This window comes from Hypomesus transpacificus, chromosome 9 (genome assembly GCF_021917145.1).
Source record: "Hypomesus transpacificus isolate Combined female chromosome 9, fHypTra1, whole genome shotgun sequence".
In the NCBI taxonomy this organism is placed as follows: domain Eukaryota; kingdom Metazoa; phylum Chordata; class Actinopteri; order Osmeriformes; family Osmeridae; genus Hypomesus; species Hypomesus transpacificus.
The window spans coordinates 15,024,841-15,044,627 of record NC_061068.1 but is presented as its reverse complement, the minus strand read 5'-3'; the positions used below and the strand labels follow the sequence as shown (position 1 = coordinate 15,044,627).

Genomic DNA, 19,787 nt, shown 5'->3' with positions numbered 1-19,787 from the left:
AATAGCATTAGAGGGTATGGTCATGTTTAAGAAGAATAGGTCCTGGGAATGGTTGTCATGGTTAGATCCAGATAGAAGAGCTGAAGTTCTCGCCTCAGCTCGGACATCTGTGAAAGGATTTATAAATAGGTTTGTAGTCTTGCAATGGGTATGTAATATTCAGACTGTATTGGGTAAGTAGTCATTTGTTTGGTTTTAGCATTGTGTTGTCTGGTCAAGTGGGCCTGTGCGGCACTGACAGACTTAGCTTTGCAGTGTGTCATTTAGCTATTGGTATGTAATATTCAGGCTTTGTGGTAGCTTGAGGATATTCATGATGGACCATTTTGTGATATGAGACAGGGGGCCCCAGTAGGGGGTGACTCCCTGTTAAGCCAAATGGTCTGCCATAATATCTGATAGCTGCATTGGGTAAGTACTAGTAGTATTTGTTTGGTTTTAGCATTTGGTTGTCTGATCAAGTGGGCCTGTGCGGCAAGGACAGACTTAGCTTTGCAATATTAATTAATGGGGTGATTCCCTGTTAAGCCAAACTGTCTAGCTAGTATAGAAGTAATAGATACAAGTTGCTCCCCTGAACCTTCACCATGGATGCAGAGGTGCCCAAGAGAGCTGCCTGAGAGCTATCAACCTGTAGGTTTTTTTCACAGGCAATGACTACATTTTGGACCATAAGTTTCATATCCCTATAAATAAAGTATATTATTTATAATACAATTAGTGTATACTTTTTTTCCATCATAAACAAACAGACGTGTTCAAATCAAGGTATTTGAAAATAATGGGCAATGTCTCAACAAGCACACACAAAAACCCTGTTCAATGTTAAATACACCCCCAAGTGGCCCAATTTACATTACAGCAGTAATGCTAAACGTGACAAACATTTGCATATTCGTGGTCTCGATTTAACATAATTATTTATAGCGAAGTACTGGACACCCCATTAGCTCGCAATGTACAAAGAATGTAAGTCTGGATAAGAGCAGATAATCTGATAATAGCATCTGCTAAATGACAAATGCAAGTCATATTTCCCGCGCTGGCTAGAAGCAGAGCTCTGTGACGTAGAACAATGGCGTTCTTAAAGGGAAGCTTACAGCTTCTCGGTGCCACAAAACTCAAGGCTTAAAGCGGTGGAACGTTTCAAAAAATTACCTAAAATCACGCCTAAAAACTGGATTTGTGAGAAAACTAATAGAGGTAACTGAAATCTGACTTCGGATAAGTTTAAGTTACGTTAGGTTACATACGGAATTGAAAGAAAAACGGAGCAAAACTGATAGGAAATTTTTGGTCTGTCCTCCCTAGTTTCAGCGAGTGCTGCTGTTGGCCGTGTTGCGTTTTTGCTCCCAGCTTCACTCGTTGATAACCAACCAATCAGCGCGCAGCTGATCTAAATATTAATGAGCATACCATAAAAGGAGAAAAGCTGGTGTTTTTTCCCGGGAACATTTCAGACGATCTGTAAGAGGGCATAGAACAGCACCCGGGCCATTTTCAACCCAACCAATGTTACATACCCTATTCGGAGACCTTAAGGAACAGTGTGAAATACCCAAAAAACCCAGTCAATTGCCCCTTTAATAAAAAGAATCATGTAGACGTGTTTGAGTAATCACATTACTAATTACACATGTAAACGGAGTAATTGTATTATTGGCATAAACTGACAATTGCTATCGGATTTCTCATGGTCAAGTGAACGCACTCAGTGGCGTAGTAGAACAAAACAGTAGCATTAGCATAGTAGTTAGCAAAAGAGATATTAGCAGCATCTTCAGAATTAGTAGTTGTAGTGTGGCGTAAGATATAGCAGTATCAGTAGTGGTAGTAGTTGTGTTGTGGGGCTCTTAATTTTTTAATGAGACGGGATGACTGAATAGCTTGTCTTGTGTCTCCACTAATCAGCTAATACCAATCACCTGTGTAAGAGAGACTGGCGCTTGTTTGTGTGGTTGCCACGGTGATGGTGCAGCTATGGCTGCTAATGCGCTGAGGGCAGAGAATACCAGAAATTTAGCTAGAATCCACACCTCAAACAAGTTAACGTAGACGCAAAACTATACGTCCAATCCAAAAAATAAAGATATTTTCCGAGACCCAAGACTCTGACGAAACCAGAGATGTCCTTTATATGTCTGTGCGTTCAGAAATACGACTATAACGGCAGTTTATAAATCTTGTTATTTTTTGTTTTCTGTGACAAATTTGTCACCACATTTGCATTGGACTCTATGGGGCGAGAGGTGGACTTTATCTTGCTTTCGTGGGGCTCTGAACAAATGTGTAAGTCTTTTAGATTCCACAGACAACTGTCTACAACCAGCACAAAATTAGCCATCTATTGATCCAAAAACGAAGCATGAAGAGCGAAAATTGTGGCAATGGTGGCAAATTAGAAATATGTTTTCAACGACATCCGAAGCTCCCCTCCGCTCTAAGCGATTCAGTCTGAACTCAGGGCTTTCTCGTAAACACCCATGTAAATCTCAGAAACGGTTTGAAAAAGTCACGAAACATAATCAGTGATATAAAAAAAAGTTGAATAGATATCAAAAAGATGAATTATGTAAAAATAGTTTAGGGTTTTGTCAACGTTTTAAAGTTTAAATGGTGGCTCTAGCTGAAAGATTGAGGAAGAAGGAGGATTTGGAAGTTGAAGATGTTTTAAGAAGTTTGAAAGGATTTGAAAGAAAACTCCATTGGAAACCCATGTAAAAAATATTATGAATATTGATTTATATTAATTCAACCATAAGAGGTACAGAGCTGAAAAGTCATAGCGCCCATGGCCTGACACTGCTGAATTTTTTGATAGCTGAACGGTTTTAATAGCTGAAGATTTGAAGGCGCTGAAAGGTTGCGCGGAAGAAATAGAAGAAGTTGAATAAAGATTCAAAGAACAATACTTGGAATGCTGAAGCAACATTCCAACAATAAAGAGAAACAGAAAAACAATAGTGAGAATGCTTAACAGCATTCTCACAATAATATATACGTGAGATAACATTGGTTTGTGCTCGCCGAAGGCCAGCACACCCCAATAATGGGTTTAGTTTGTAGATTAAAATCATTTTGATATCAAGATTGACTGATTTATCATAACAGGAAAGGAAGTTACATTAAAAATATCAAATTACATCAACACAGCATTAAAGGGAAAGCATACATTGACACACACAAATTCCAATAATCCTTCTAGTGTCCACAAGGTAGGGAGAGGTTGAGAAAGGTGGCTGGCTCTTCTCCCTCCCTGGGAGAAGGAGACACCAGGTCTGGTGCCCTTTGAGGCTCATACAATGCAGTCAGTCGTCCTGATGTCGTCTGTGCTGTGTCTTACTGAGGTGATCAGAAATGGCTGTGTTGGTGGTTTGACTCTCTGCTACAACACCTAGACATTGCCAGCCTCCCTGATTGAAACATGAAGTCTGTTTCAGAGGAGAGAAGCTATATATGAGAACACCTTGATCCCCTGTTGTTTTCAGCTTGCAACAGTAATTCACCACAACACCCATAGGAAATGATCAGACTGAAATTCTTTATTTCTAACTCAAGAAGATAGTAGTGTTTGTAATCCATATCATGATTACCTTTTACAGGCTGTCAGGCTGTCACATCACAGAGGAAGGCTGTGCTTCTCTGAGCTCAGCTCTGAAGTCCTCCTTCCTGAGACAACTGGAGCTAAGTAACAATGATCTGAAGGATGCCGGCATGAAGCTGCTCTCTGCTGGACTGGAGGATCCACTCTGCAAACTGGAGACACTGAGGTCTGTATTTATGTTCTACATGAAACATTAGTAAAGGGGGGAAGTGGGAGTTCCACCCAAAAAGGTGGGAGGATACATGTAACATGCGCCCAATAATATTTTTTGCGGTATTTACAAAGACTGCCAGTAAGAGTGCGCCTCTATTCTGCGGGGGAAATTCTCTGCCTCTTAAAAGCAGGTGTAAACCAGGAGCGGGTTTTCCTGTGTGTACCAATGTAAGGAAAAGTAAGACATTTGAAGTTGGAAACGATTTGGGGGTTTTCTCTGCTGTTAAATAAAACTACAGTCATCTTTGACCCTTATGACAACACAAGGGTTAAGATATACTTTTCATTATATTATTGTACATTTAAGGGTCAGGGAGACGCGCACATAGTACACACCAAACAAATGCAGGATACGTGCTGCAGCCATTCAGCATGTGTACATGAACTTAGAGTGAAGTATATTTCAGTTTTAAGTGTCAGGTGCAACGTTGCTCTTTAGGAAGTTGAACACACTTGTATTGGTCATTTGCACAGATCATAAAAGGTAACATTGGCCATTGAATTCCTTGAGGTTGGTCTTCCTAAATGTAACATAACATTAAAGCAAAAAGAAAAGAGAATGCAGACAAGAATGTTACAACTTTAAACTAGAATGAATACACGACCGGTCAAAAGTTTTAGAACACCCCCATTTTTAAATTTGTATTGAAATGTAAGTAGTTCAAGTCCAGTGAATAACCTAAAATTGTACAAAGGTAAGTGGTAAACTGCCAGAGGTAAAAAAAAATAGTTTAGGTTTCTCAATTAACAAAGGAATACAGACGGACCATTATAACCCTTAAAAGTGTAGGTCTTTACTTTAGATAGAAATTGCCAGGAAAGCCAAGGTGTCTGTGAGTACAGTTTCTTACACCATCAAAAGGCACCTGGAAACTGGAGGAAACTCTGACAGGAAGAGGTCTGGCAGACCCAAAGCCACAACAGAATCAGAAGACTAGTTTCAGAAAGTCAACAGCTTGCGTGATAGGCGGCTCACAGGACAACAGCTTCAAGCACTCTGGATAAGAGCGTCTGCTAAATGACTAAAAAGCACAGCTTAACATGGGTCAAAGTAAGCGAGTCTCAGTTGATGGTTGAAATGCTGCAAAATGCTATGGCAGCAGTTTTGGTTCATGGTGCCACTCACTCTGTGAAAGTCGCTGACTCTGGATCCAGCAAAAGAGCCCCCAAATCATCACCTTCAACCATGTGAAAATAAAATGTGCAAATGTATGTTGAACACAGATAATCAAAGTTCCAACTCAGTGCTCTTGATGTAACCCTAAACACCTAGACAGTGCCAGCCTCCCTGATTGAAACATGAAGTCTGTTCCAGAGGAGAGATACTCTATATTAGAACACCTTGTCCACCTGTTGTTTTCAGCCTTCTACAGTAACTCACCCCAACACTCATAGGAAATGATCAGTCTGATATTCTTTATTTCTACCTCTAGAAGATAGTAGTGTTTGTAATCCATATCATGATAACCTTCTACAGGCTGTCAAGCTGTCACATCACAGAGGAAGGCTGTGCTTCTCTGAGCTCAGCTCTGAAGTCAGCCTCCTTCCTGAGACAATTGGATCTTAGTAACAATGATCTGAAGGATGCCGGCATGAAGCTGCTCTCTGCTGGACTGGGGAATCCACTCTGCAAGCTGGAGACACTGAGGTCTGTATTTATGTTCTACACGAGACATTAGTAAAGTTATAATCACATAATGCCCCCCTATTTTGGTGATCTAAAACGCAAGTATCAAAACGCAAAGCGCAAGTGACTTTGTGGGCGTGACTTCAGCTTGGTTGTTATTTTGCCGACGGGATAAATGACTTTGCGCCTGGCGCAAATCTAAAAAGGGTTGGTCTGAAGTAGCTACATTACTAATGGGTGTGGTTTGGGCGTAACGTGCAATAAACCAATCAGAGCATCATCTTGCATTCCCTTTAAGAGCAGCGCTTGTTCCATGGCGAATTGCTATTATAACGGCGGATTTACAGGCGCACGCCAGCGGTTCACAGCCGAGGAGACCGACATTCTCGTCAGGGCCAAAAAAGATAGAGAAGTGATATTGTATGGGAAAGGCAGAGCAGTTTTCTCATTGCACTAAGTTGCCCACTCATGCTGCTCACTCGAATTATTATTCTTATTTTTACATATATTTAATTTTTTTACATTTTCAAATTGTTTAGTTCTTAGAATTAGTTTAACGAATGTACTTTTGTACTTAATTTATACCCGTATATGTTTATTGTTTGCACATTCCTGCCTCAGTAAATCGCGTATTTTTGTAACATAGGCTACATGGCGAATAAACCGAATTCTGATTCTGATGGGCATGGGAGAAGAAACCTAACCAAATAAGCTTCGGTTAAACATGGGAGTCATGGGAGGAAATTGGGAGGAAATTGCCACCGTTGTTACAAATCAGGTTCACATACATAGACATTTCTTATGAAAATCTTTTTATAATCATTGAAGAAATGAAACACGCCATAAATCAAAACAATGTAACGTAGCTTCGCAGATAGAAGACCCTGGCCTCACCAGCAGTGCGCACGGACCAAGCTTGCGCCCTTAAAATAGCATCTCAATAATGCGCCATTGACTTTAGACCACGTTTTTCCTGGTCAATAGCGGAATTGTTTTTCGGAAACTTCAAGATAGCACCAGGAAACGTTTGCGCCTCCTTTTTCGCTGAACCGCCCACGGGAGCGCAAAGTCATTTAGACGTGCGTCTGTGGAGGGAAAAGTCGGCTTTGCGTCGAGTGCAAACTAGGAATGACACTTGCGTCGTTGACTAAGTCAATTGCGCTGGGTGCAAGATAGGGCCCAATGTGTTTGTATAGTTGATTTAGACAACAGAGTTGCACTCATGGCTTCATCAAAGAGAGAACTGGAGGGACTATCATCTGCAGAACCTTTAAAGACCGTAATCTAAATTAGTAGCACACATAAAATCACTTTGTTGTGTAATGTTAATTGTTTTTGACATTTTACGAATGTTGGGGTCACTAGGAAAAGTATGACATTTGAAGTTGTCGGGAAAAAAACGATTTGGAGGTTTTCTCTGCTGTTAAATATAATACAGGGCTGGAACAGCGCGCTTTTCAGCGCCTCCCGTTTTTTTGAAAGTGACTTGCGTGAATTGCGCAGATCCGAATAGTTTTTTTTTAAGGGGGGGGGGGGGTCTGATTATAATTGCACCAACAGCAATTCTGGATTGCCTCCACCCAACAAGTAAATAGGAAATAAGCAAGTCACCAGTAGCCAATCACCATGACAACTCACTCACTCAACGTTGGCCGCAACCTCTGTGGGTAACGCAGGTTGTGTGTGTCATTCGCAACAACGCAGGCTAATCAATTTGCTAACGGTAGTTAGCCTGCCTGTTTCTTCCTTAGCAAAAATCATGGCGTGACAAAACCCAGCAAAAAGTTAATTCCGAAAATCACACATTTCTGACAGAATGGACTGACAAGTACGCATTTGTGTTTACATTTACATTTAGTCATTTAGCAGACGCTCTTATCCAGAGCGACTTACAGTAAGTACAGGGACATTCCCCCGAGGCAAGTAGGGTGAAGTGCCTTGCCCAAGGACACAACGTCATTTTGCATGGCCGGGAATCGAACTGGCGACCTTCAGATTACTAGCCCGATTCCCTAACCGCTCAGCCACCTGACTCCTGTGTTGCCGGTGGGGAGCACACAACCGATGTGTTTAATCTGCCTCTCAAAAGTAAGAACCTACAGGCCTTGTCCTCCATTGATCCTGTGGTGAGGGGCCATTCCCAGGCTGTTACTCAGCTGAAGGAGTTGGCTAGGATCATCAACATTTAGTGCCCTTAGAGGTGGCCAGGAAGAAGAGGAAGAAGGAGTAAAACCAGAAGAAGTGCTAGATAATTTAATAAGAATTGATGTCTCGGAATAAAAAATGAAATTGAATATTACAAATTAGTGTCGGTTTATTTTGATCTTCAGAATGTAATTTTACTCTATGTGCATATAGGGGTGGGCCAGGGATGTCAGGGGGTTGGTGGCAATGTAAGTATATGGATATTTGCCACGGGCTTAGGGCTTCAATTACCTCTCTCTTTTTGGACCATACATGTGTTTGCATCCCTGTGAACTTCAGATTTTCCATCTACGTCAATCATACCAGTGCAGGTGACAACAATGTAGCGGGGATAGCGGCCAGGGTTTGTGGAATACAAAAACACCTTTTCAGTTTGAAGCTCAAGTTCCAATAAAAGGGCAGTCTCACTTAATGTTTCTAGTTTTTCAATACGTCTATATCAAAAACCATGTTGTACAAATATATAGATAAATTGTCTGTCACATGGCTCTTCTTTCATTGGCTCCCTTACAGAGATCCTGTGTGTGTCTTGAAGAGGCCCTGCTTAAATAAACTAGAGATGGTACAATTTCTGGGGAAATTGTAGGGTGTGCTTGCTTACTTGTGTTGGTTGCAGGGGTCCGTATTTAAATTACATTTCTGTATATTTTATATTAAAATGCATAGCCTACTTATTATTTATAAAGATTACATAGATTTAAAAGCATATTTTTTTCTGCTCATTTACAACTCAAAATACTAAGAGTGAAGAGTAGAATGAAATAGTTGTCTTCTCATTTCCCCTGCAAGAGGGAATGGTGATCAGCAACCTCATAGTTGAATCAAAACAAATACATTTGGCAGACCGGTGTAAAAATTGACCTAATCTCTATGACTTAAACGTCATTGTAAATTTTTCCATTCTCAGTGATATTTTCAGGCATTTACCCTACTCACATTGCATTAATTCATTAATAAAGAACCCCCTTTGAAATGTATTTTAACAACAACGTTACCAGCAGTAGCTAGCTATTTTAGATGGAATCGCGATTCAAATAGTATCATCTGCTAACGAAAGTATGCCCCAAAAAACGTAAATAAGCTTGACATTTATTTAGGGGAAAATCACTCATTCATAAGAATGTCAGTGGTAGCGATCATTGTCAGTAACAAGGCAAAATGCGATATAGCCCCGGTAGATTGTAGGCTACAACTACTACTAGACTGTCTTGGTAGCTGGTAGTACTTCCATTGTACGGTCTAGGCTGAAATGAATTATTTTCATGAACAGATTGACAAAGTTTAGGCTGTGGAAATGGAGTTCAGGTTAGTAGTCACTAGTCAGATAGTTTCACCAAAAACATGTGCCACCGTTTGACTTCCTACAGTACTGTAAACAGCTGTGGAGATGTTTTTGTTAGCTACAGTAGCCTACTAGGCTACCTAGCCGCTAGCACTGTTCTGTTAGTAGTCCATACCTAGCCGCTAGCGCTGTTCTGTTAGTACTAGTCTTTATCTAGCCGCTAACGCTGTTTTGTAAGTAGCCTACTAGGCTACTGTATAGTGTTGCAGTGAGCTACACTAGTTTGAAAGCACAGGTAACGATAATTTCACCCAAAAATCGTTTACTTGTAATATAATGTCCTAATAAATCCTACAACGAAAATGTATTGGAGAAGAATGTTTATTTTAACGATTGAAAACAGATGCATCATAGACCGCTGTAGTATGTGTTGCCCGGGCAACAGAGGCTAATGTCATGATGCTAATGCTTCAGTGAAATAGTAGACTACTGTTTTCGAAAGTAGACGTAACTGCTTCCTTATATCAGCTTATATTGTACATTACACTCCACAATTGTGTTCATATCACAAAGTAAAAGTATCTTAAAGTAAAATGAGTAAATAGTTATCACCCTGGCCTATTTGCTTGTGGCGTTTCTGCTCCTCACTTGCAGTAAAGCAGTTAGCCTAGCTATCTCCCAGAAGTTAACGAGCTGCTAAACAAATGTTCTGCTAGAGATAGTCACCCGATATTTCGTGACGTTAGTGACGTCAGTAGCGTCAGTGACTGTGGCTAGCAAGTTAGCCACCGTTAGCTTCACTTTTGCCACAAAAACTTAGTTAAAACCTAAACCGTGCAACCGAGCATAAATCCCAATAGAACCAACGCAATCGCGACTAAGACGAACCTTTTGACATCGACGTTGTCTATGTAGTACAAATATTGACTGAGCCTTAGGGGCGCGAAAATAAACAATAATAATAATAATAATAATAATATATATGTGAGATAACAATGGTTTGTGCTCGCCGAAAGGCAAGCACACCCCAATTAAATGCTCAGATAAGATAAGGATCTTCCTGTTTGCCTAAGCCTGGACCTTGCCTATATTTCACCTGGGGGGTTGGCCTCTCTACTCAAATGGAATGCTGAACACAGTATCATTCTTATACAGGATAAAGAGTTACATCTTCAACTTCTCTGATATCAGATTATGTGGGTCACTCTGTCTAATGAGGGGAGGTGCAGCTATGACAGCACCTGCCAAATGAACCCCTCTGTGCTGACTCACTCTGGAGGCCCAGATGGATTCTGTCACTATATTGATCCTCTTTCTACAGGCTGTCAGGCTGTCTGGTCACAGAGGAAGGCTGTGCTTCTCTGGCCTCAGCTCTGAGGTCCAACCCCTTCCACCTGAGGGAACTGGACCTGAGCTACAATCATCCAGGAGAAAAAGGATTGAAGCTGCTCTCTGCTGGACTGGAGGATCCACACTGCAGACTGGAGAAACTCAAGTAAGGAGATGTTTGTTTTTTATATAACTCTTTATGTAATGTTGCTCAACACAGAACAAATATCAAACTGCAAATATGGACTTGTTGACAGGTCTGCAAACGCCTTTTATAAGCAGAGATTTGTTCAAACGTTTGTTGACCGAGACCGAAGTTCGAGGTCCTTTAACAAATCGTGGCGGTGTTGATTCTGTGGCGCACCACCACAAATTAGTCGATGTGTGGGAAACACTGATGTGTCTATTGGCATAAGCAAAGTATGTCTTATCTATTTTTATATTTAATTTTCCGCTGCTATTAAGGGTGTTTTGTGCCCATAGGATTGTTCCACTTCTTCACCTGTAGTAAGACGTGTGGTTAAATGTAAAATTAATATACTGCATCAGTGTTTCCCACAGTTTAGAAAGCAATTTGTCAGGGGTTGCCTCGATTCTGACCGGTGGGGAAGGGGGGTTCAAAATAATTCCTTCATTAATGATTCGTTACACAGAACTTTATTATATTAAATGATTCACACCTTCACAAAATCCACACGCCCAACCCCAAATCCACACATTTAACATCCTATACAAAATTCACACCCCCATTCAAGTCCTATCTGCCAGAAACCAAAGACTAGAAATGAGTTCCCTTGTCCTGAGACCTGCTTTCTTACCTGCCTGTTTCTACATCTGTTTGTCCACCTCACCTGTTACTTCAGCTGGCTCTCTCACAGCAGCATGTTAGATGCTGTCCTCCTCTCCCACTCTTTCTTCAATGACCTAACAAATATATATCTTTCTCTCTCTTACCCTGTCTTTCTGCAGCACTGGTTGAAGCCTGAAAATATTGTAAACAATTTCTGTATATATGGGGGGCAGATGGCTGAGTGGTTAAGGGAGTCGGGCTATTATCCCTGTACTTACTGTAAGTCGCTCTGGATAAGAACGTCTGCTAAATGACTAAATGTAAATATATATGCAGGTAGCAACACTGGTGCTAAATAACTATTGAGCTGTGTGCTTGTTTTGGCTACCCGCAATGCTTTGGGGCTATTTTGTTGTTATTATCAGTGACCTATGCACTTTGTAAAGCTCTCTCTTGGAAGTTGCTTTAGATAAAAGCGTCTGCTAAATGAATAAATGTAAATGTAAGCTGGTCGGCTCCATGACAACGTGTAAGTAGGGCTTAGACTGCTCACCTGCAGAACGAAGGGGAACCCACTTGTCTAGCAGATCAAGACATGTTTGTAGTTACATATGGAAAAGTAGCCTCAACTATCGTAGACTTTTAGCTACGGTACTAATGCTGAAGGCTCACTGATATTGCTGTCTGTCTTACTAGAACGGCGTATCTATGCGTCGTTGCTAACGTTTGCTGACGTTGTGACTGTGTGTGTGTGTGTATGTGTGAGACACGCGTGAGTGACAAAAAGACGGAGGGAGAGCAGGGAAAGGAAATGCAGCTGAACGAATACGCTGCGTGTTTTAAATAGCGTAATTAAAAATAATAATAATAACGAAACGCAATATGTGGCGGCCGGTGTTGATTCTGTGGTGCACCGGCACAAATTACTCTGTGTGGGAAACACTGCTGCATTGAAATGTACCAATTGCCTCTCTTTTGCTGTTGCTGTTGTTTTTTTGCTTTCTGAAAATGTCTTCATACTCGCCTACACACATGAGAATTTAATTCCAGTGAATTCAAATTGAACTAACTCAGATCAGCTGTTCTGGAAGCGATAACTCTGAGCTTCCCATCTCAGGGTTCATCAAGTCAGAGTTCAGGGTTAGGCTCAGAGTTTGTAAAACCTGCTTTCGGGAATACACCTCTGATGATAAGAGAAAAACAACATGTTTACTTAGAAAGTCAGTTGCTAAGTCACTTATCAACAGGTGAAATGTATTTTCATCATTCCTCTGCTTATCCCTGCAGTGTGGATCATGGTGGAGAGTGCTGGATCAAACCTGGCCTTAGGAAATGTGAGTATTGACTGCTACTTGGTTCTAGTACACAAGGTCATACAAGGGACAATGCCATTAGTGACTTGGACACTGTCAAAAATGGACACACACACACACACTGTAAACACTACTTTTAGAAGCAATAATTTAACACACTTAGCCACATCAATACTGTGTGTACGTCTTAGGGGTGCACCGATCCGATATTACTGAAAGATCGGATATCGGCCCAGATATTGACAAAATAGCTGGATCGGGAAGCCGAAAAAATTAACAGATGCACTGGCCGATCCATCCATTTTTTTTTCGCCACACATGTCATTTTTCAGCAGCATGAGTTAACCGAGTTTCCGACGGTTCCCACGGCAAGCATAATACTCGTAGCAATGCTACCAGCATGCTAGTGTTACCTGTTAGCCTTCTCATTAGTACATATTGAAGTATACACCGTTTGTCGCATAGTTTTTGTCTATCGAAAAATATTGAGTTGGAATTTTCGAAACCGCATATGCGACGTGAGACCCGTACTCAAACGATCACATATGCGAGACGCTACTCCTTCACAGGTTAACAGGTTAATCTACACTGTAGACTCTACAGTATAGTAGAGTCGTTGATCTGCAGGAATTCGGCGTGCTCCTAGCATTGTGCTTTTGGATGTGCTTGATTAAATTGGTAGTATTGTACTTTGCAGTACTACCACCACCCCTCAAAACATTTACTTTGCAGACATTGCTAACAGCCGACAAACTAGTTGGCGTGGCAATCGTGAAATATCTCCACACAGCCAACTCTTTGGCTCGCTCCATGTTATCTAAACAATGTTATTTAAACAATCTAAACTTCCATGGTTCAAACACCAGCAACCAGTGACAACAAATAAATAAGAATTCAAACATTTTTTTAACATGTTTACAAAGTTTGGTAATTGTTTGATTACTATTGTATGTTTGACCTATACACTATTTTGTTTCTACTGCTAAATTTTATTTATTTTCATACGTTTAATTACATTCTATTTTCGCATTTTGAATGCACAATAGTTTTTTGAATAACTAATAATAAGAAATCAGTACATTACATCTGTTATTTTGTCTGCGTTAGTAAAGTCTGGTGCCATTAGTCTCTTCCACATGGTGGAAGGAAGGTATAAGGTGGGAGGTATACAGTTTATTTTAAATTCAACAACGGTATCGGATCTGTATCAACAGATACACAAAGCCCAGGCATTGGTATCGGTATCGGGACTGAAGTCTGATGGGTGCATCCCTAGTACGTCTGTGTGTGCTATGTGTGCACATCAATACCCTTCCTCTCCTCCTCCCCTTCTTTCCCCTCACATCTCCTCTCTTCTCCTTTCATCTCCTCTTCTCCCCTCCCCTGTCTCCTCCACCCCTCTTTTCATCCCCTTTCCACCTTCCCTTCTTCTCCTCTCCCCCTGTGAATGATGATGATCAGTAATATATTGTGTCTTGGTCTCCCCCATCAGATGCCTGTGAGCTCACACTGGACCCAAACACAGCATACAGAAACCTCTCTCTGTCTGAGGAGAACAGAAAGGTGACATGGAGGAGAGAGCAGCAGCCGTATCCTGATCACGCAGAGAGATTTGAGTACCATCCACAGGTGCTGTGTAGAGAGGGTCTGTCTGGGCGCTGTTACTGGGAGGCAGAGTGGAGTGGAGGAGGGGTTTCTATAGCAGTGACATATAAAGGAATCAGCAGGAGAGGAGAGGGTTATGACTATTTGCTTGGACACAATAACAAGTCCTGGAGTCTGTACTGTGGTAATAACAGTTACTATGCCAGGCACAATAAGAAGAACACTGCCATACCTGCCCCCCCCTCCAGCTCCCACAGATTAGGAGTGTATCTGGACTGGCCCGCCGGCACTCTGTCCATCTACACAGTCTCCTCTGACACACTGACCCACCTGCACACATTCCACAGCACATTCACTGAGCCCCTCTATCCTGGGTTCTATGTTCATTATGACACCTCAGTGTCCCTGTGTCAGGTAGAATAGCCCACACACACTCTCACACACTGTGCTCACATAGATGTCATTGAAGATTGAACTGTAGACAGTTGGAATTGATATCCCAGAGTGTTTGTAAATATTGGTGTGTGTAGAATGTTTTGTTTTAATTGTCCAATCCTGTTGTTTGTCAACAGGTAGTAGTGTCTTACTGACTAAATAAGTGTCTAAATAGTGTCTTACTGACTAAATAAGGAGAAATAAAGATGTTTTATACAGGATGACAAAAGACATGCTGTGTGTTTGTTGGTGACCCAGTAGCCCTAGACACACACACATACATGGACACACACACACATACACATACATACACTGTAAACACTACATTTAGGACCAGTAATATGACTGTATTACCCACTTGAATATAAGCTGTCTGTGTGTAGTGTGATCTCCTCTCTCTCTTGACCTGCCCCCCCCCCCCCCTTATCTACTCTCTCCCCACCCACAAAACTCCTTCAAAATGTGTGTCTAAGCAAGGAGGATTTTGCCAGACTGGGAACAGACTGTTGGTTCAGGCAGGATGACTCTATGTATAGTATAGAGTCTAGAGTATAGTATGTACTTGATACTTTATTCACACGGTACAACACATCATTGTAACAATTGATTTGGCATTATGGTTCTGCTTGAATCGGCTCCCTGCCGCACCCAACAGAGACACCGTCTGGACCTCCGAGCAGAGAGCAGGGACACTGATGTTGAGACTCTACTAACCCTAACCCAACAGAGACACCGTCTGGACCTCCGAGCAGAGAGCAGCGACACTGATGTTGAGACTCTACTAACCCTGACCCAACAGAGACACCGTCTGGACCTCCGAGCAGAAAGCAGCGACACTGATGTTGAGACTCTACTAACCCTACTAACCCTACTAACCCTACTAACCCTAACCCTGATGTTGAGACTACTAACCCTAACCCTACTAACCCTAACCCTGATGTTGAGACTACTAACCCTAACCCTACTAACCCTAACCCTGATGTTGAACCTCTACCAACCCTAACCCTACTAACCCTGATGTTGACACTCTACTAACCCTACTAACCCTGATGTTGAGACTCTACCAACCCTACTAACCCTGATGTTGAGACTCTACCAACCCTAACCCTACTAACCCTAACCATCCCCCTGCGAAAGGAAACACAGAACCAAGACTGGAGGACGACTGACCTCTGTGTCGCACCAGCAGTGCATATACCTGGATACTATTATCCCGTTAGGAAGGTGTGCCCTGACTGCGCGATATGACAAGTTGCTAGTGACGCGGGTCCCCTGCAAGAACCGTGATTCTGTTTTTTCCTACAACATGGGTACATCAAGTTTGGATGGTGGTTGTGTCCGAGTGAGAAAATAATTCATGTGATTTAAAAGATGTTGTAAATGAATGATGCATTATGTGTGTAAGCAATGACAAAGTATCCAGTTTGGCTCCATGTATTGAGTTATGAAAATGTGACGTAAGTATTGAAAAATAGGTCCTAGCGATTGTAAGCAAAATTACTGTAAGCAATCTGTCGATGTGTGATTGGCTGATGAGCTTCAACAGAGCGATAGTCTGGTGTGTTTGATACGTCCTCCACTAGGGAGAAAGGGGGCAGCATCAACATCCTGACATGATTCATACTGGGGAGTGGAGTGGAGGGTTGGGGGGGCACAGGGGGACATTTCTGGGCATCAGGGCCAGGAGTAGGGTTGAGGTCAGGGGGAGGGAGGGAAGGGGAGGGCTCTCAGAGGAGGGGGAAGGGAAGGGGAGAGCGAGGGACAGAGGGGAACAGGAGTCCCTGTGCTCCTGCAGCCAGCACCCCCACAGCCTCCCTCCTGCTTCCTCCTCCACCCCCCTCTCACAGGAGGAGCTGCTGCCCCCGAAGCCCCAGCCTGGTCAGGCCGAGTCAGGCAGCCAGTCCAGCCTCAGCCCTCCCCCTCTCTGGCCCCCCCAGCCTTTGTCCCAGCCCACCGTCTCCTCCCCCTCTCTCTCCTGGTCCCCATCCATCCCTTCCCCTCTCTGGCCAGAGCCAAGCTCCAGTACCAGAGACTGCGCTCCGTGCCCCAGCCCTGGAGGTTCACTTACCTGGAGGTACGACGGGGGGAGATGAGAGAGGGAGACACACGAGCCGTCAGCACCACCCATGACCTGGCAACAGGAAGTAAGGACCCCCACTCCTCTACTGAGACCACAGCCGCCTTGGCAACCGCAGACTATGACCCGGTGGCCGTTACTACGGGAACAGAGATGGAGAGTTGAGCTGTTTGGTGTCTGCTGGTGAGAGCAGCATGTTGACTGTAGACAAACTGTCTGAAATGTCCTCAGGTAAACAAGACCAAACACAGATAGGCCCAGAAACCCGCTTGAGCTAGATAAGCCCCAAAGCACAGATGTGACCTGTTTAGGAGACAGAAACACTGTGACTAGGAATAAGTATTGATAAGATTTGAACAATTCCGATTCCTTATCAATTCCTGCTTATCGATTCGATTCCTTATCGATTCTCTCCTCTACAGCCAACTAGGTCTGTGCGTCCTGCACCCCCCCCCCCACACACACACACACACACACAATGAATTTCTCAAACTGGCTTTGACTGGCTCTGAAATGAGTTAATACCTACCACCTCTAGGCCTCTTCAGGTCTCTGTTTTCAAAACTAAATCTATCTCCTCCTTTACCTCCTCTACTTCTCCCCCTCTCTCCTCCTCACCCCCTGTCTCCTTTACCTCCTCTCTCCTCCTCTACTCCTCCCTCTCTCTCCTCCTCACCCCCTCTCTCCTTAAAACCTCTGCCTTTGTCCCATCCTGTTTCGGCATGCATGCGCCCTTACATAAAAAGTTCCAGTACTGAGACTCCAAACAGGATCAACCAAGAAGGAGGGGTATATGTTTGGACTTGAATACTATGTACTGTATATTCCATGAACAGTAACAATACCAACAGCAGTAAGAGGAGTCTTCAATGTTGGAATCAGATGAGTACAGGGTAGCACTACAGGTGACCAGGCCTTACTTTCAGACACACACAGAACCAGATGAAGCACAGAGAGGAGGCTGATGGTGAAACCAGAGTTTTATAAAGGTCAGAACATTCTCAGTGCTTGGTATTTGTTCCTTCCCCTCTCACCCCTCCCACCTACTCACTAGACAGACACACAAAACCAGGACTGGACAAAACAGAAACACAACATGTATTTGTTTCTCCTCTCTCCCCCTCACCTTCACCTATTTCTCCTCACCCTTTCTCTCACCTCCTACCCCTTCATCCCCTCTTCACCTCTGTCTTTCTTCCCTCCTCTCTCAACCCCCCACTCTACTCTTCAGCTCACCCTATTTCTCCTCCCCCTCCTCCCTGCTCCTCCTCCCCCTATATCCCCTCACACTGGGCATGCATGCACCCTTACAGAAGAAAGTTCCAGTAATGAGACTCCAAACAGGATCAACTGGTCCAAACAGAAGTGTGTGTGGGTGTGACGCAGTAAGAGGAGTCTTCAAGGTTGGGATCACATGAGTACAAGGCAGCACTCCAGGTGATCAGACTGTCAGCATTACTGTCAGACACACACAGAACCAGATGGAGCACAGAGAGGAGGCTGATGGTGAAACCAGACTTTTATAAAGGTCAGTAGAAGGTGTTTATTCACATGTTGGAGAGTGAAGGATTTACTGTCAGTCCAGGATAGGTTATGATTAAGTCAATTAGCATCTGTATTCCTGGTCTGATGTCTTACCCTTTCAAATACTGGACATGTGTTTGTTTATCAGAATATATCCTAGGCTACAATATAACATGATTTCATGTCTGTTAAACATGTTTATTGTGTCCGTAAATGTTATCTGGCAGGGCAGGTGATCAGAGACAGGGCAGAGAGAGGAGGGTTCTGGCAGGGTAGGTGATATAGGCTGCAGGTAAGAGAGGACAAACATCCAGAGTTACAGTACAGAACACAGTACAGTGATAATCATGTGACAGGGTGACAAGTCATGTTTCTGGAATTATTAGGGGTGATTGTACATCAGACTGGCAAAGGTTTTTAAATAATTTTGTTTAGATCAGGTCGTATTTACCCATCATTCTTATAAGTCATGAGACCCACAACTCCACCCAACACCCATCATTTCTACTGGGAGCGTCAAGTGAAACTGCATTTCCTCATACATGACATGGTTTCTACAGAGCCCTGTAGCAGCACAGAACTGGAATGCAGAAATGGGTCAAACCAGATAGATGAGAATCAAACTAACCTCTACAGTGGAGATAGAGAGGGGGAGGGTGAAGAATTATTGATAAATGTGGAGTCAGGTGGCTGAGCGGGTAGAGCATCGGGCTAGTAATCTGAAGGTTGCCAGTTTGATTCCGGACGGTGCCATGACGTTGTGTCCTTGGGCAAGGCACTTCACCCTACTTACCTCGGGGAGAATGTCCCTGTACTTACTCTTAGTCGCTCTGGATAAGAGCGTCTGCTAAATGACTAAATGTAAATGAATACAAAATGTCATTATGATTAATGTGGCAATGAAAATATATATTTCTATATTTCATTTTGAGCACCTCCAGACAGTAGATTGAACTAGCTAGCACTGGCAGTGCAGGGTTCAGTTTATCTTAGAAACAGGTTTTGTTTCAGAGGGCCTAACAGGTAAGGTTTAGTTTATGGTACTGGCAGCGTAGGGTTAAGTTTAGCTTTGTGTGTTTTTGTTGCTCCATTCTACTTTTCTTTGTACACTGCTGAATGATTCATTGGTGTGAAGTGTCATGAGTGGCATGATTATATTCATAAGGGACAGGTCATGTCTCTTATGGATATGAGAGAAGAGAGAGAGAGAGAAAGAGGGAGAGAGAGAGAGACAGAGAGGGAGAGAGAGAGACAGAGACAGAGAGAGAATGACCTGTCTATATGGTTCAGTCAGGATCATCACTGTTCTCTCTGAGAGAGAGAGAGAGAGAGAGAGAGAGAGAGAGAGAGAGAGAGAGAGTGTATAATTTATCCCAGGACAGCATTTAGAACCCTGTTGTGACCATTTTTCCAAAATAGTGAAATATGAAATGTTGTTTAGTCAACGGACAATTCTCTGCTTCAAAAGCTGCTCATTATGTTATCATTACAGCTGATCTGTATCACAGCAGTGTTAATTTTCGCAGCTATTTTTGATTTAGTCTTAGTCTTTAGACGAAAATGCTTATTAGTTTCAGTCACATTTAGTCATTTTAATCCTTCTTAGTTTTAGTCTAGTTTTAGTCAACGAAAACTAATTACATTTTTAGTCTAGTTTTAGTCACATTTAATAGCCATATTAGACTCCTTTTTTTCCCTTCTTAGTGGAGATGTGCATCTCCATAACTGAGGACGATGAAATACACATCTCGATGCACTGCCAACGATCCGATACATTAAAGAT

The 19,787-nt window shown here is 42.7% G+C and overlaps 4 protein-coding genes and 1 pseudogene across 7 annotated transcripts in view; 4 read left to right on the top strand and 1 right to left on the bottom strand.

Annotated features, from left to right (window-relative positions):
- Positions 1-19,787, bottom strand: part of LOC124471292 (NACHT, LRR and PYD domains-containing protein 12-like) — a 1,476,309-nt gene that overhangs the window by 859,464 nt on the left and 597,058 nt on the right. The gene's annotated exons all lie outside the window — the stretch shown is intronic.
- LOC124471300 (NACHT, LRR and PYD domains-containing protein 12-like) overlaps positions 1-19,787 on the top strand; it is a 479,590-nt gene that overhangs the window by 301,672 nt on the left and 158,131 nt on the right. The window lies entirely within an intron of this gene.
- The window catches only part of LOC124471296 (NACHT, LRR and PYD domains-containing protein 12-like), a 143,086-nt gene that overhangs the window by 35,297 nt on the left and 88,002 nt on the right, over positions 1-19,787 (top strand). The window contains exons 7-8 of one of the 4 annotated variants that reach the window (XM_047025743.1): positions 3,603-3,770; positions 5,295-5,465. The exons of the other annotated variants lie outside the window; for them this stretch is intronic. Coding sequence (XP_046881699.1) covers positions 3,603-3,770; positions 5,295-5,465 — 339 coding nt within the window. The remainder of the gene's footprint in view (positions 1-3,602; positions 3,771-5,294; positions 5,466-19,787) is intronic. 4 annotated transcript variants of the gene reach the window in all.
- LOC124471374 (stonustoxin subunit beta-like) lies at positions 12,286-14,621 on the top strand. Its single transcript, XM_047025864.1, has 2 exons — positions 12,286-12,384; positions 13,856-14,621. Exons 1-2 carry the CDS (start codon positions 12,303-12,305, stop codon positions 14,389-14,391), a joined length of 618 nt encoding a protein of 205 aa, XP_046881820.1. The 5' UTR covers positions 12,286-12,302; the 3' UTR covers positions 14,392-14,621.
- Positions 17,926-19,787, top strand: part of LOC124471852 — a 6,985-nt pseudogene continuing 5,123 nt past the window's right edge.

Bases quoted from the DNA above. Each gene is read 5' to 3' on its own strand.
- LOC124471374 (XM_047025864.1), top strand. From the start codon at position 12,303: ATGTATTTTCATCATTCCTCTGCTTATCCCTGCAGTGTGGATCATGGT. The intron at 12,385-13,855 runs GTGAGTATTGAC...CTCCCCCATCAG, and splicing joins CAAACCTGGCCTTAGGAAAT to ATGCCTGTGAGCTCACACTG.